At 37.2% G+C, this 15541-nt stretch overlaps 1 protein-coding gene across 1 annotated transcript; it reads right to left on the bottom strand.

The window, feature by feature from the left end:
- Positions 1 to 2863: 2863 nt before the first annotated feature.
- LOC146531806 (protein amalgam-like) lies at positions 2864 to 15286 on the bottom strand. Its single transcript, XM_085197105.1, has 8 exons — positions 15088 to 15286; positions 9035 to 9123; positions 8645 to 8928; positions 7909 to 7986; positions 7358 to 7441; positions 6780 to 6914; positions 4944 to 5157; positions 2864 to 4586 (listed from the first exon to the last, which is right to left on the bottom strand). Exons 2-8 carry the CDS (start codon positions 9093 to 9095, stop codon positions 4465 to 4467), a joined length of 978 nt encoding a protein of 325 aa, XP_085053231.1. The 5' UTR covers positions 9096 to 9123; positions 15088 to 15286; the 3' UTR covers positions 2864 to 4464.
- Positions 15287 to 15541: the final 255 nt, after the last annotated feature.

Here is a 15541-nt window from a genome sequence, read left to right as displayed (position 1 = left end):
TTTTCTGGAGACATTGTGTGTTAAATGCAAAAACACAAAGACGTCTTTTGTATAGCGGATATAATAATTTCCCGGTTTTAGTTATCTTAGTTTTCTACAAGACATGCACAAAAACGCTAACTGAACACTTTTCTATATTCATTGTGACGTAATCTAAACATTTTCAAATTTCAAAAGAATTTGTAAAATATAATTTTGATGGAACTGAACGTAGCAATTTCGCTAATTAAAACCTTCCTGAAATAAAGTAAAACCAGCCCGTTGTACAGCGTCTGTCGCCGCCGAGGGAATGCAGTTTCACAACTAATTGTCATTCTAGCACGACTACTTTTGTAGCGCTATCTAAAGCTATCTTAAGCTCCTTTCTAACTCCAAAAAGAGTAAAAGTTGAATTAAATGCATTTAAATATTTACAATATTTTTTAGCTTCACGCTATATCTCGCACATGGCAGGGGAGGCAGAGGAAACCTAAGAGCCTAGTTAAAACACTCCGTAAACATTAATTTTATATATTTAAATTGTGCTGTCTGATCCCGGCCTAGAATAGGATCACCCTGGCACTGATGGTGTCGTAAGAGGCGACTAAAGCACGTCGCCAGCAAGTAAACACGCACGGGCAGATCGGCGTGAAGTAGTGGCGTTTCGCATTAGGTAATACCAGGTGTCTACATTCCAACCTAAATGCCGTCCGCCACCATCTCGAGACGGCAGGTAGGGCTCACAGTGGTAATGCTGAAGCGGGTCGGCTCATGGAGCACGTGCCATTGGCTACAGACGACATGCTCTCACAGATCCCCTCCGCTGAGGTTGTGATACAATGTGAGTTGGTTTGGGTCACGCACCACCGAGGCGCGGGGAGGGCTGTATTTGACCTTGACATGGCGAACATAAGGTTGAGTCGCGAGTCCCGGACGTGGACGATATTTTCAATTCTTCGCTCTGTGTCGAGGCAAAGCTCGGCGTTGAGTTCTGCCACTTAACACGCGATGCCTTCGGAATTCGGAAGAAAGTGGGATACGGAGTGTCTCAACACTAGGTTCCCTCTGCTTACCATGCTGTGTTCGGGATACAGCGTAAATCTGATTTATTTATTATTAGATTTTGAAATTTCTATCAGTATAGTAGATACTAAATTTAACCTTGATATAATCATTCTGAAAACAATAAATTGAAAAAAAAACAAATAACTTTTAATAAATACATTTCTATTTTGTAGAGAATTTTAAGTAGGTTTCCAGTAGTAAAGCACCCATTACACCTCGCTACGAACACCGGAAGACATAAACGAGCGATTTCCGTGATACTAACGTACACCGTGCACCGCGCACCGGCCGGGCCCGGAGCGCGGGACCTGGAGTTAAGTTATAAATATTTAATAAAACGTCGTAATGTAATGTGTTATTATGTTTTATATAACACTCGTGGCTACCCGCAACTTCATTCGCATAGACTTAAAGATATAAAATGAATAATACGGTTTTTAGGGTTCCGTCACTTTTCAATTTGTCGTCCGTCTATCAAGATCATTTACGAGTATCTCAAGAGCGCGGGGGCGCTAGACGCTAGTTCCAGAACAGGGATGTTCCCATTGTATAGTTTGTTTACACGGGTTCTCTGCTCCTAAGCAGTTCCACCAATTCCAATATTTATTTCCACGACGTTAACTTTCTTGTTTTGTTGTTTTTTTATGCAATATCTGTAAATTTTCCTTTTTTTGTATACCTAGTGAGTTTTTACTTCCTGCCAAATTTCATGACTACAGTACCCTATAGTCTACGAGCAGTACCCTATAGGTTTATTACCGATGCTTCAAATCTTTTGATTGTGTTTACTTACTTTACTTTTTCTATGCTTCAAGGGACCATAGAATTGAATATTCCTCCACGCAATCTCGAGATAAATAATGTGGATAGACGGATGATGATTGATGTTTTTAAGTTTTGAGGTACGGAACCCTAAAAAGATTATATTTAAATAGTATACTTTTCTCGTCCTATAAATAAACACGGCTTTGAGTTTCGGGTAGGCAGAGGGAACTTTAATGCTAGGTTCCCTTTGCCTACCCTGCTTTGTGCGGGATACAGCGTGAAACCGAATTTTTTTTGTTAGTAAGCTTTTACCCGAGTGGGGATCGATATCGTCGCGATGACAATGTTGACACGCTTGTGCCACTGCGTCACGACGATAGCCTCAACAAACTGCACATATATATACACAATTATAAACATTTGGCTAAAGTCTCCCCCTTCTCCGCCGCCGTTGTTTTCTATTACAAATTGAATGACTCACGGCAGCATAATGAAATAATCTTTGAATTTTATCGCGTATTCAATGTTTGAGCGCGGATCCAACTCGGCGTGGGAGCAGTACCGTACCCATACCGTAAAGCCTCACAATAGCTTCCTTAATATGTTGAAATTTCAATGGATATTTCTATAAAATTATCTTCAAGGCACTAATGTTGTACGTAGGTATATTATGTAGTAGACTTATAGAGAGTGATCACTTTATTAGAATCTTCTTTTGACTAGTTGCTACCGCCTCTTCTCAGTAAAACTGCCTTCCTCGCTGGTCTCTTCCTGTAGGACTATATACTGCTCTTTTAAAGTATCTTGATGATTTTAATGTATAAGACAACATAACAGAATAAAAATAATAAATATAGCATTTCACTTTACATTTCCTCGAGTGGGAATTGAACCCACGACCCGCCACGTTAGTAGTTTACACCCGCACTATTGTGCATCTGCGCCACGACTGGCCGTTTTTATTCGGACTTATTTATTTTTTTTTCCATTTAATGGTTGAACATCATATTTTCTTAATTTATAAAAAGGAAGTTTATAAAAATAAAACACTATATAAACAGATTTATTTTATTACTAAGGAAAAATGTTATTTATAATTAGAACTCAGTCCGGCAACTGTAGCGACTCGACTCGACTCGACTCGACTCGACTCGTACCTACTCCCGTCTGACACTCTCAGTCACAAGTACTCATTATATACACAAAAACCTCTTTTGACATTTGAGCTGTAATTGATCCATAGACTTACAGGTGCGTAGTAATACCGAATATAATCTAGAAACACTGTCATTTGCTAGTCTCTAATTAAATATATATATATATATATATATATATATAATATTTGTATAAATCAATTCATGGTAAACATATAAACGCTTGTATATAGACAAAGGTCTTGAAAAAGATAGACATATAAAAAATAACTGGACATGGCGTTGTTATATACATTTTTTGTGAACAGGATTTGCTGTATCCCGCGCACAGCCGAGTGAGCAGATACTTCCGTTACTAATTTTGATAAAAATAAATAGATTGAAGAAAATCCTAATAAAGTTTTATCTAAGAAGATGTTCAGAAATATGTTTAGTTCGATTATACAGGTGGATTTGTTATTAACAGGTTGAGACCAGCAGACCACAGTGCTACTTCAACAAAACGACGATAACACATCCCTCTTAACATTATCTATAATTGTCTTAAAAAGTTTGTACAAATGATGATAGTAACAATTTATCTATACGAGTATGCTTTGAGCAACAAATACTTTATCAGTTAGATACTGATAGGAGGGAACAGGGAACATCATTATAACACCGTTTCATGAACTCACCAATTAAAGGAATCTTTCTTAAATAGCTTGCTAGAACTAATTTTCAATCATAACAATACATTTTTGGCGTATTAAGAGGCATTTCCAGGCGTATTAAGAGGGTTCCCAGGTTTCTTCTGCCTACCTGCGGGTTACATCGGCAAGCTAGTAAGCGTCAAAGTAAAGGACAAAGTGAGTTATGTTTATGATGTTATCTGGAGGCTTGTTTGTTTACTTCCAGAAGTACTTGCTTTAGCAAATACTGTGATCGAATACAGATAACAAATTATTATGTCCTAAATAGCAGCTTTAAAGTTTATTTTCACTTTTGTTATAATTTTGCTTATAATCATATTCCCAATTCAAATGAAAAAAAAAAACATTTCTTAGAGGATATCTTAGAAGTACACATTGTAGACGTCATATATTACTTACACAATGGCCGGTTACAAGCCAACTTTTATTATTTAAAGTTATAAAATTAACTCTTTCAAATATTTTAATTAATGTCAAATTTCATATACATCTGAAATGATTATTCTTTTTGATTTAAACCAACATTCGCTCATTTATCGACTGTTGTGCGACAACGTGTCCGACTGTTTCTTCACGTTATTTTTATTAAAACAATCATTTTTAGGATTCTGTACCTCAAAAGGAAATACAGAACCCTTGTAGAATCACTTTGTCGACTTAAACTTTAGACTACAACTTGGAAGATTTGTCATTTTTGGTAGATTTCTTAATAAAATTTATTTATATAACGGAATATAATTGGCTTATAACCGCTTAAAATCACACAAAATCGTGAAGTAAAAATGGAAAATGGTTATTATTTATAATGGCTAGTATATTAGTATATACTGTGTTTCAGATGGCATCGCTATGTACGTAAGAAGTAGTAGAGCCAGCCAACAGTGACGCGCAGCTGCTGAGTTTCGGCTTAGAGTTGCCGCCATTTTGTCACCTGTTATAAGAAAAAAGAATGAGTGGTAAGAGAGGCAGGGGGAGACCTAGTAGAGACCGTAACGGTTGTCGCTCTATTCCCTCTGGCTACTCCATTTACTACTCTTTCTACAAGAGTAAATTCTATTTTCATTATTTTCATAAAGTAATAAATAACACCAATAAAAATAATGAAAAAAAACACAAAAAAACAAGACCATTGAATTATACTAGTCATGATTTCTCTTAAAGCTTTACGATGTGTTCCTATAGCAGGATAGAGGGAACTTAGGACATGGAAACATACCTCACTTTCCACATATTTTTCGATTCATTTCGCGTTGAGTTAACGAGTAGTCAATAATGAGGAAGTACTCACTGCCCTCCGACACGTAGACGTAGATGTGCGCGGGCTCGGTGTTGGCGGCGCGGCAGGAGTAGTTCCCGGAGTGCGCGGGCGCGGCCGCCCGGATGGCCAGCGCGGACTGCGTGCGCGCGCCCGGCGCCGTGGCCACCGTCACGCCGCGCGCTGCGTCGTAGTTGATCATGCGCGCGTTGTGGTACCAGAACACGTACTGTGGTGGTACTGGGGACTGGGTTGGTTTAGTTACTTGCTTTTGTGGAGTTAGTATGATATACGAGTACAGGGCAGCCGGGAATAATTTTTATTTCCTTACTGTAGTAACAAGACAAAGCGTGATGTTAAGTTCCGAAAGTCAACTATAAATATTGGTTGGCGTGGGAAAAAGTATATTACACTAGGTTCCACAAACCTACCCCTGATCCTCTTATTATTAGGATGTATGTAATATATTGTGCGAAGAACTGGTTTGGTGAATTGATCAGTTTACACTTGGTAGTCACGGAAGTAGGCCTTAAAATTACGTTGGTCGTGCTACTTCACGACTAGTGGGGCAAACGGGATTTTTTTCAAAACTATTTGATACATATGAACTACGGTACCTTGATTCCTTGGACTTCAGACACATGAAAAATCAACAGACGAGGAATAGAACCATATCAAAGGGCCTGTACAGAGACCAGCTCCATCGTATTAGGACGCAAATCTCAAAGATCAAAAATTGGGGGAGACCCAAGAGATAGGATCTGGAGTGAAGAATTCAACACCGCTGGAAATACGCTCAGATGTTGTAGAACAAGTTCACAGTCACGTAAATTAACCCGTAGAGTTAAATTCAGGATTTTTAGGTCTAGGCGAAACTAAGGTAACCAAGGCTGCGTCGTACCAGCTTCAAATTTTTATTAATCGATGTCGTCGCCCAATTCTTGTTGGTGTCCACTGGCCCGAACAAATTTCGAATATCCACCACATAGTAATATAAGTCAATATATTGTTCAAGCAAGGTTTTTTAGGAAGGGCAAGGCAAATAGAGAAAAATAGAGAAGATTTTTGATAGTCTCATTTGCTTTTCTTAGTTGCTAACAGCGAAAGTGGAAAAACTAAACGAGCTTTGTCTAGGTAAATCAAAAACTGGGAAATATCTATATAATAAATATAAATATTTCTATTTTGGAGCAACTAGAAACCAAAGAAAAGGATCGTTTTTCCTTACAAAGCGACGTAATTTTAAAATATTCCTAAAGTATTTTCCATTGGCAGCGAAAATATCGACGCCACCGTTTTTTATATTCTGTTTTTCCGTTGATTCGTGGCTATAAAACACCTCGTCGCGTCGGCGAGCTCGGAGCGGCTCCGCGTCAAGTCTCACTTAACTGATAATTTATCGTCTACACTCTACAGTCTCCAGGTTTGCACATTTCTACCCATTTTAAATTTTAATGACGTGTTGATGTCGGTTATTTTTAGATTTTTAAGTGATTTAAGTTCAGTTCAGTTCTTAATCTATGGCGTTTCGGCGTGCCAGTTGTGCACTAGAAGTGTTTGACATGTATGTGTGTGATGTTCTTGGTATTGATATGTATAATATAGATATTTACATATTTGTACACAAATTTCTTGGTTTAGTCAAGTTTAGTCCCTAGTTGTATCAAAATCCATTCAGTAGTATGACCTCTGGACAGGACTTATGATTATATGTAATATAGGTTATAGGTACCTAGGTAATTGAAAGGTATTTGAACTTCCTGCATACATTATGTACCTTAAAAATAAAAATAAAAATCAGCCTCACGCTGTATCCTGCACATAGCAGGGTACGCAGAGGGAATCTAGTGAATTATTAATTTAGAATACCTTTTCTATTATGCACACTAAGTTGATAGTGGAGCCCGCGTCCACGTGGTACTCGTCCGCGCCCAGAATGAAGGCTTCTGGCACCACAATGTGGAGGTGCACGAGCCGTGACAGCGTGCCCGAACCTGTTGACACCTGTTGAGAAACCTCGAAATCATTAATCATTAAGAATCAAAATATTAAAAAATCATATAACGGCAAATTTAACGGCAAGACCAAATTATATTTTCTATTTAAAGTGAAAAAAAATTTTATCCCTAATTTTTTTTGCTCAAGAATTTTCAGCTATACCAAAAAAATATAAGCTTTACGTTATTCCTATGCATATCCAAAAAAGGGGCGCGGGGCGGGCGCGAAGACGGGTTAAACGTTTGCCCCGTCGACTATCATCAACGCATACACACATGCACTCCGGGGAGAACCTCATGTTTCGTCATCATCGATACTGTATTCTCAAAGGTCAACCAAGGTTTCCTTTTTTTCTTTTATCACAAACCACCTGAGTGCGTCCTTCTTCCTTCTCATCGTAACATCCTCGCATCCATACACTCGTACAGAAGTTGAACTACAGTTGTTACCTGACACTCGTAGGTGCCGTTGTCGCGCTTCTGCACGTACTTGATCTGTAGCACCCAGTCGTCGGACCCCTCGCTGTGCAGCACCTGCGGGAGATAGTGTATGGAACAATATCTGATTGTGAGTTCGATTCTTACTCAAAGACATTGATCATTTTTCATTCCTGCGACGTTGAGTTCCGCCATTAGAGAGACAGAGTCGACATTAGACAGAAATTGCGACGACATCTAAGAATAAAGTTCTCTCTGCCTGTAGTATATGTGGGAGATTCGCGAAGCTAAAAAAATTAAACTAATCACATAGACTTAGTTCTTGACCTAAATAATGGACTCGACCTTATTTTCTACATTTCAGAATGAGAACTACATTTCTGATATTATACGTTTTAGAATGAAAACTTTACATTAGAAAAATACTAAAATTTATTTTGAACATTTAACGAATATTAGCATTTTTTGGAGTGTTTTAACACTAGTGTCTCTCTGACTACACTACAATACAACGTGAAGCTAAATATATAAATATAATATATTCAAAATGTTTAAACTAGTACCTGAAATCGTTCATCGTTTGTGTACATGAAGACTCCTGAGCTAATGATGTGCCAGTCCCGGCGTCGAACCCATGATATCTAGGAGTTCATTAAAATATATATTTAAATAAATAGTGGCAGTGTGAAGGCGTGCTCAGAGAAATTAATTTTCTGTGGACGGCGTTGGATTCGTCACTTTGTAGGGAGGTAGTATCTTTAAATACGGCGGAAAATGAATGTCGTTACTTTTCTTTTACTTTAGGAACTCTTTGTCAATATCGTTAGAGAGAAGAACAGATAATTTTTCTACTTAAAATATTACTCTATCTATGTACCTATATAAAAGACTTTGATAAAAGGACTTGTCCCCACTGACTGAGGTAAGACGCACGCACAGCCGTAACCGCTGATTGTAGAAACGTGGAATTTGGACAGATGTTTACTTTCGTAATCTGGACATCCACTAAGAAGGGATTTGAAAATTTTAACCCTAAAGGGGTGAAATAGGGGTTGAAAGCTTGTATGGAAAAAAAATGTAATCGGCACCGAATTTTATAAATTTGTAAATTCAGCCTCTTAAAAATATTTAATTGAAAACGTGTTTCATGATTTATTAGAATTCACCCCTAAGGGTGCAAATAAGCAGGCGAAGCTGCGCGCGTCCGCTAGTTGATTAATATAAATACACGGTAAATAAATTAATTCTGACTTAGTCATATTCTTTTAAATATAATTACATAATTAAAAGCAAGCTTACGCCTCTTTCCCCAAGATTTCGGACAGGACAATGCAAGAAGGCTACTCCTCCTAGCTGAACTAGAATGTCTTCCTGAGTATTGTTGATAGTTGGTTCTCGTCTCAAGGCCTCCAGTGAGGAATACCACAGGTCCCTCCAGGCCGGTACTCCGGCCGCCTCCGCCTCGGCCTGGGCGGCCGCGTCGATGTCTGCTTGAGACATCTCAGTGTGTTGGATTTCTGGGATTTCTTTGTCATTATGGACATCTATAGCGGCCGCCTCGCCTGTCGAGCGCTGCGCCCGCTCTTCGGAAAGAAATTTGTGTTTAATAGTATAGACTATATTACAACATTTATAAATTATTTGGTAAGAGCATAGGTAGAAGAACACTATGTAAGTGTTCTCTCTTACCAGCAGTGCCGGCGGGCGCCAGCATCGCGGCGAGGAGCGTGAGGGCGAGCGCGGCCGCCATCCGCCGCCGTTACTGCCTCGTTATCCACCTGAACAGGAATGATGGTTTGGAAGGATGTATTGTGCCAGCTCTGTGCTAGTAGGGTTGGATGGAAGGTGTTGATACACTAGCTTATAACATTTTCCGAATTACGTCACTTGACTTTGATGCGTGACTACTAAGACATGTGATTATCAAACGTAATCTACACTCCCTACCTAAATATACAAAACACTACGATGATATTATCCTGTCAAGATAAAGGAAAATAAAGTGTTTTGACACTAAGTTCTCTCCCATCAACCCAGATATACTCATATGTGGTATAGAGCGTGAGACAAAACATAACACAAACAAAAATGCAGAAAAGACATATTTGAAATAAGTTTTCTTTTATTAAGAAAATGAAAGCTTGGAACAATCCTTGTAAGAAGCCTAAATGATTTTTTGCAAACATTGATCTTACTATTTACAAATTGGATGTTTGTGAACACGAGCATAGACATGGCGTGTCATCAATTATAAGAAATTTGTAGGATTAAAAAGTTAAATTAAATCTGCTTCACGCTGTATCCCGCACACAGCAGGGAACCTAGTCTTAAGACACCTCGTTCCCCACTTTGAAGTGTTGATTCGCGGGACCGACACCAGATCGAAGAAATGGACATATAAATATTTCATCTCTTCGAGTGGGAATCGAACCCTACTTCTTCGTAGCTTCGTAGCTTCTTCGTAGCTCTACAGGGACACTTTGCGCCCCTGCACCACGACTGGCGTATTTGTGGAATATTTTTAAATATTCCTTCATATAGAAAAAAAATTAAAAGAGAGAATTATTAAAAAATAAAAATAATCGACAACTATAGAATTCAACGTTTGTAGAACTGTTTCTAAGTTTTATTTGCGAATAGACAATCTGCTGCGGGAGTTTAGCAAGTCATATAAATTATATATTTTTTATACATTTATTTATTTTGGGTAAAAAGTCCATAAGTGTTTATAAAATATGTACTCGGACCCGCGCTACTTGAATATCATACGTTTATTCTTATAAAAATGCTTTAAAAATGTTAAAAACATAAATAAATAAGGTCGTTGCGCAACAGGAGGAGGAGGAGGTTCCCGAGATAGTGTGACTGTGGCTCTGGCTGGAGGGTACGTGACGCAGAAAACTCATTACGGGATAAATTGGATTATTTGTTCAATAAAGCCTCAAGATATTGAATTTCTTAAGAAATTTCCTACGTTTTGTACACTGGCGCGATACATAGACGACGTCGTGGTCGTGGTGACGCAGGGGCACAACATCTTGTGTGTGTGTCTTGATGGGAACCGAGTGTCTTAACTAGCTCTCCGGCAGAGTACAGCGTGAAGATAAGCAGCATAAATCTATCTATATATATATACTCCGCGACCCTCTTGCGGCTTCGCCCGCTTTTACTACTGGATTATTCATATAATGTATGTTTGCAAAGCACTTAAGATAATGTTAAAATTAATTAAATTCTAATGCAACCCGCATTTTCGTAATAAGGATTTTCCAATTGTTTCACAAAGCAAGGATTTTTTAGTAGGTACCGTAATTTTAAATCTGTGCTACTAATCTTTTCAAGTACTTATTAAAATATATTTAAATGACTATTTTTAGATAGTTAAATGACTATTTTTAGATAGTTAAATGACTATTTTTAGATAGTTAAATGACTATTTTTAAACGGAAGAAATTATAAACAAAAACCTACCTACTAATAACTACTATAAAAAATATGAAACCAAATATATCGCGCTGAAATAATACATTTAACTCCAATTATCCAATACGTGCAAACGCATTTAAATCTTCATTGCTATAAAGGCAGGCGGGTTTTTTTTCGAGCTTGTGGTTAATGCTGAAGAGGGTATTCTATTCGGCCGGGAATCGAACCAGGGCCGCCCGCGTGGCAGGCGAGCATTCTACCACTGAACAACCGATGCGTGTAAGGCAGGCGGGCGCGGCGGACGCATGGCGAGTGGCGAGCCGTTTCGCAACAAGGATTTTTTGATATTGTAACAACTTCTAAAGTACTTATTAAAATGAAAAACAGTAAAAGACAGTTTTGGTCTACATTAAATGGCCAACGTAACTAATATACTTATTTATATGCTGAGAGTAAGGGATAAGTGAAACTTGAGTAACATACAACTGATGTGTCAACGGCGGGATGTGTCAACAATTAAATGCGTTTTTCTGTAAAACTATTCGCGATATCAAAATAGTGTAAAAAGCAAATTTTATCTTCGTTTAACGTAGAAATTTAATAAAGTATTTTAAAGGAAACGGATTAATACCATTATGGAAAAATATTACTCACAATAAAAAATATATTGAAACTATTATTTTTAGACAGAAAAATGATCACTACACGTTATTCTTAAAAGATACGAATATTCCGTCGCGGACTTTTTTGTAGATCTTATTAAGAGGAACAATACTCCAGTACATTTTTTTCATGTAGTACTTACCATTAAAGCTGCGCATGCGCGAAAGTGTCTCAACGGGTAGGACTTTATACACATTTATTGTATTTATGTTAATTTACATAAGAATGTACAAATAATAAACTATATATAAACCTTCTATGAAAAATACTCGACCTAATGGTGAAAACCGCATCAAAATCTGTTGGTTGGTTTAGAAGAAGAAGAGTTAGAAACAATAGACAGACACGAAAAGCGACTTTGTTTTATAAGATATAGGATAGGATAGGAAAAGGACTTGTCCTCACTGACTGAGGTAAGACGCACGCACAGCCGTAACCGCTGTGCGTAGAAACGTGGAATTTGGACAGATGTTTACTTTCGTAATCTGGACATCCACTAAGAAGGGTTTTTAAAAAAAATTAACGCTAAAAGGGTGAATTAAGGGTTGAAAGTTTGTATGGAAATTTTTTTAAATCGACACCGATTATTATAAAATTTGAAATTTAGATTTTTAAAAGTATTTAATTGAACATGTGTTTCATCGTTTTTTAGAATTCTCCCCCTAAGGGTTTCTCCCCCAAATAAGGGGTAGAAAGTTGGTATGGAAAAATCTTTAAATCGGCACCGATTTTTATAAAATTTGAAATTGAGACTTAAAAGTATGTCATTGAACACATGTTTCATGGTTTATTAGAATTCACCCCTAAGGGTCCAAATAAGCAGGCGAAGCCGCGCGCGCCCACTAGTAAACAAATAAATAGACACCGTCGTAGCGCAGTGGGCAGTGCTTCACTTCAGATGTTGGTTATAAGTTGTTGCCTACGAGATATATTAATAATATGTAAATGTATCTTATAAAAAATAGATAAAAGATAAATAAAAAATTGATAAATCTGCAAAAATAGATAAAAGAAACATCTTTTATCTATTTTTGCAGCCCAATGAGACTAGAGGCTTAGTTTAGTTTGATTACGCCACTTCGTCAATTTGGAGATTTAACATGTATCAATCAATATCAACATTGCTCGGAACCCACGACGTTACATGGCTTCTATTAGACGAGTACCAGCTGTTAGACGTCACTGTTTACTGGGAGACGTGAAGTGAAGACACCACTGTCACCATACCACCATGTACGTACTGCGTCGCACTCAACCAGATCAGTAACATGAAAATATTGTATTCAGTATACGGTTAGAGACATTTATTTTCTCAAAAGATTTACGAATAACACCTACCTTATTTGTCACTCAATATGTTTTAACTGATATTTTTTTATTATTTCTATTTGTTTATTTCTATTATTTCTATCTGATTCTATTTGTTTATTTTATTATTTTTTTTTTCATGTAGTGTATTTTATTGTCTGTTTATAAATTATTTTCCTTCCTTATAAATCACAGACTTAGTGCTATTTCGGAACCTGCACAACCACCATAAGCATATTAAAACCACCAACATGTCACTATAGGTACTCTATTTAACTTACTAAGCCCCTATTTATTCAATCGCTTGTATTTCTTAGAACATTCGTAATTGTTAAAACGCCCCTCGTTCCAAATCTTGAAGAAATATTACAATGAAAAAAATATTTTTATTCAACCTACTTAGCTTTAACAAGCATTAGATGTCAGATAGCTTTGTGTTTATATTAAATAAATGTTAATTTAAATCATTGTTAAGGTCGACCTCTAGAAAATCTTAGTAATAATTTTGATATTAATATTATTCACTAGTAGGTTATGTTTTAAAAGCGATAGGTTGTGGGTCCGGTTCCCACTCCAGAAAATATGTAATGTAATATTTTCATTCCGTCGCGTGACAAAGAGCAGCGTTGAGTTCCGCCACCAACCACGCAATGCCAGCAGAATTCACAAAGTAGGAAACAGAAGTTTCTTAGTGGGGTCGGAGTATCATAGGTTCCCAGGTTCCCGGGTTCTCTCAGCCTATTAATACGCTGCAACTTCTATTCACTCTTCATTCTAACCACTAGGTACTAGAGCATGTGTCCACTCACGAAGCTCTCTCCTTACACTTCTATATAAGGATACAAATAAGGATAAAGCAAACTGGAAATAAAAACAGGGCTTTTTACGTCCAAATGGGTAAATAACAAATCGTTCGTCGTTTCCCCCCGAGGGTCTGACGGAGCACCCTTAGGCTATTTGTAAAGCGAGTCTTAGGCATTCTTATAAACCTCGATTGCGTATTACATTATGTTATGATAGCTATTCGCTATGATATTTCAAAGGATTTTTTGCTTTTTTTATCGATACATTAGGTATGTTTTTTTTTTCATTTTCAAGGTTTTTCCCACAAAGTAGAGTAGAAGAGAGAGAGAGAGAGAGAGAGAGATAAAGTAGTCAGTGTTAAAACACTCTGTCCTTAATTTTCTTTTAATTTTCGAGATATTACGGCATTGTGCCGAATGAGTGTTGATGCTGAATTTTGTCCAAAGTGAGGAAATATAAATAATTTAAAATATATAGTCGCTGTCAAATTGACGACGGCATTTCACTATGTTGTGTTTTTAATCTATATATATATAAAATCGATCACTCACTCATCACGAAATCTCAGAAACTACAAGTGCTAGGAATCTCAAATTTTGCATAGGAGTTATTTATAGGACGTAGGTGCTCGCTAAGACGGGAGTTTGCAATATTCAACTTCTAAGGGTTTGTTTTTTGGGTTGAAAATTTGTATGAAACTTCGTTAGTACAAATGCTAGGAGTCTCAAATTTTGCATAGACGTCACTAGGACGTAGTCATGGAGACAGAAATTAATAAAAACATAGTTCATGCGGGTGAAACCGCGAGCGGGCCGCTAGTATATGTATATTTTATTCATTACCGTTTTGTGATGTACAAATATAGCACTGTCTGAGAACAGAACGTATCGTATTGTACTCCAGTAACAGTTTTCAAAATAAATAAATATATAATAAAAAATAAAATATTTCAGCTTTTAAACTCGACTTCTGAAAACATTACACTTCCGATCTAGTATTAAATAGCAGTGACGCTGTACTTCACACACATCATACTGTATAAGTAGGTTCCCTCTGCCATCCGCCTACCCTGCCGTGTGCGGGATACGGGTGCTCAGCTAAGTCTATTCGCTAGTTCATCAACATGGGGTCCCCACTGTGATCCGGAGTCCATGGTGATACCGAGGAATACACTTTATCTCTTTAGTAAGTTATTAATTAGTAAGACTGAAACAATGCACTACTTTCGAGAGAGCGTCGTGCCTAACACTGACAACTATGTTGTCAACAGAATGCGAGTGTAAGTAACCGTAGCGGGTAGGTGTGCAATAAACATACAAAAATACGAATCAATTTTTACATTCTCTTAATTGCTATACTGTTCAATTTTATAAATAATCAGTTTATATTATAACATACCTTTTTACTATAGTAAAAAAGGGTGTTTTTATGACTAAATTTGTTTTAGATCTTTTTCTACATCCTGTACACATTATTTCACCAGTGTGCATATTTGGTAGTGTATATGTGTTTAGGAGCTTTAATTGCAAAAACAAACTTACATGTATTCTCCCTTGACTGTAAACATTCCAAGTCCAGGTTTGTGGTTTAACATCACATTTTCCAAATTGTCGTCCAAACAATCACATGTCACTAGCACTCCACTCCAGATTTTAAGCACAAATTACGTATATATCCGTACAGAGGTTGCTCCGCCCGTACAGACGTCCTCTCCCCCCGGCGGCCGCGACACGACTGAATACGAACATGCGACGAAAAGATCCGAAAGTAGACGAATGGTAAGCCTGAAATAATAGGCCAGGGGCTGAACGCTTGAAGCGAAGCTTTTATTTTATTTGAAAGTATAAGAAGTAATTACTTATTACTTACTTACATACTTGTACATATGTCGAAGTTTATCATAGAAGTGTATATAAACATCATGAAATTGCTTAAGTACGAAGTACTAATACGAATTTTATCAACGTCTTAGTAGTACTATACTTCTACTTCTAT

The sequence above is a fragment of the Heliconius melpomene genome, chromosome 14, assembly GCF_056956725.1.
Source record: "Heliconius melpomene rosina isolate 202511_hmr_F chromosome 14, ASM5695672v1, whole genome shotgun sequence".
Classification (NCBI taxonomy): domain Eukaryota; kingdom Metazoa; phylum Arthropoda; class Insecta; order Lepidoptera; family Nymphalidae; genus Heliconius; species Heliconius melpomene.
This window is presented reverse-complemented; position numbering and strand designations above follow the sequence as displayed.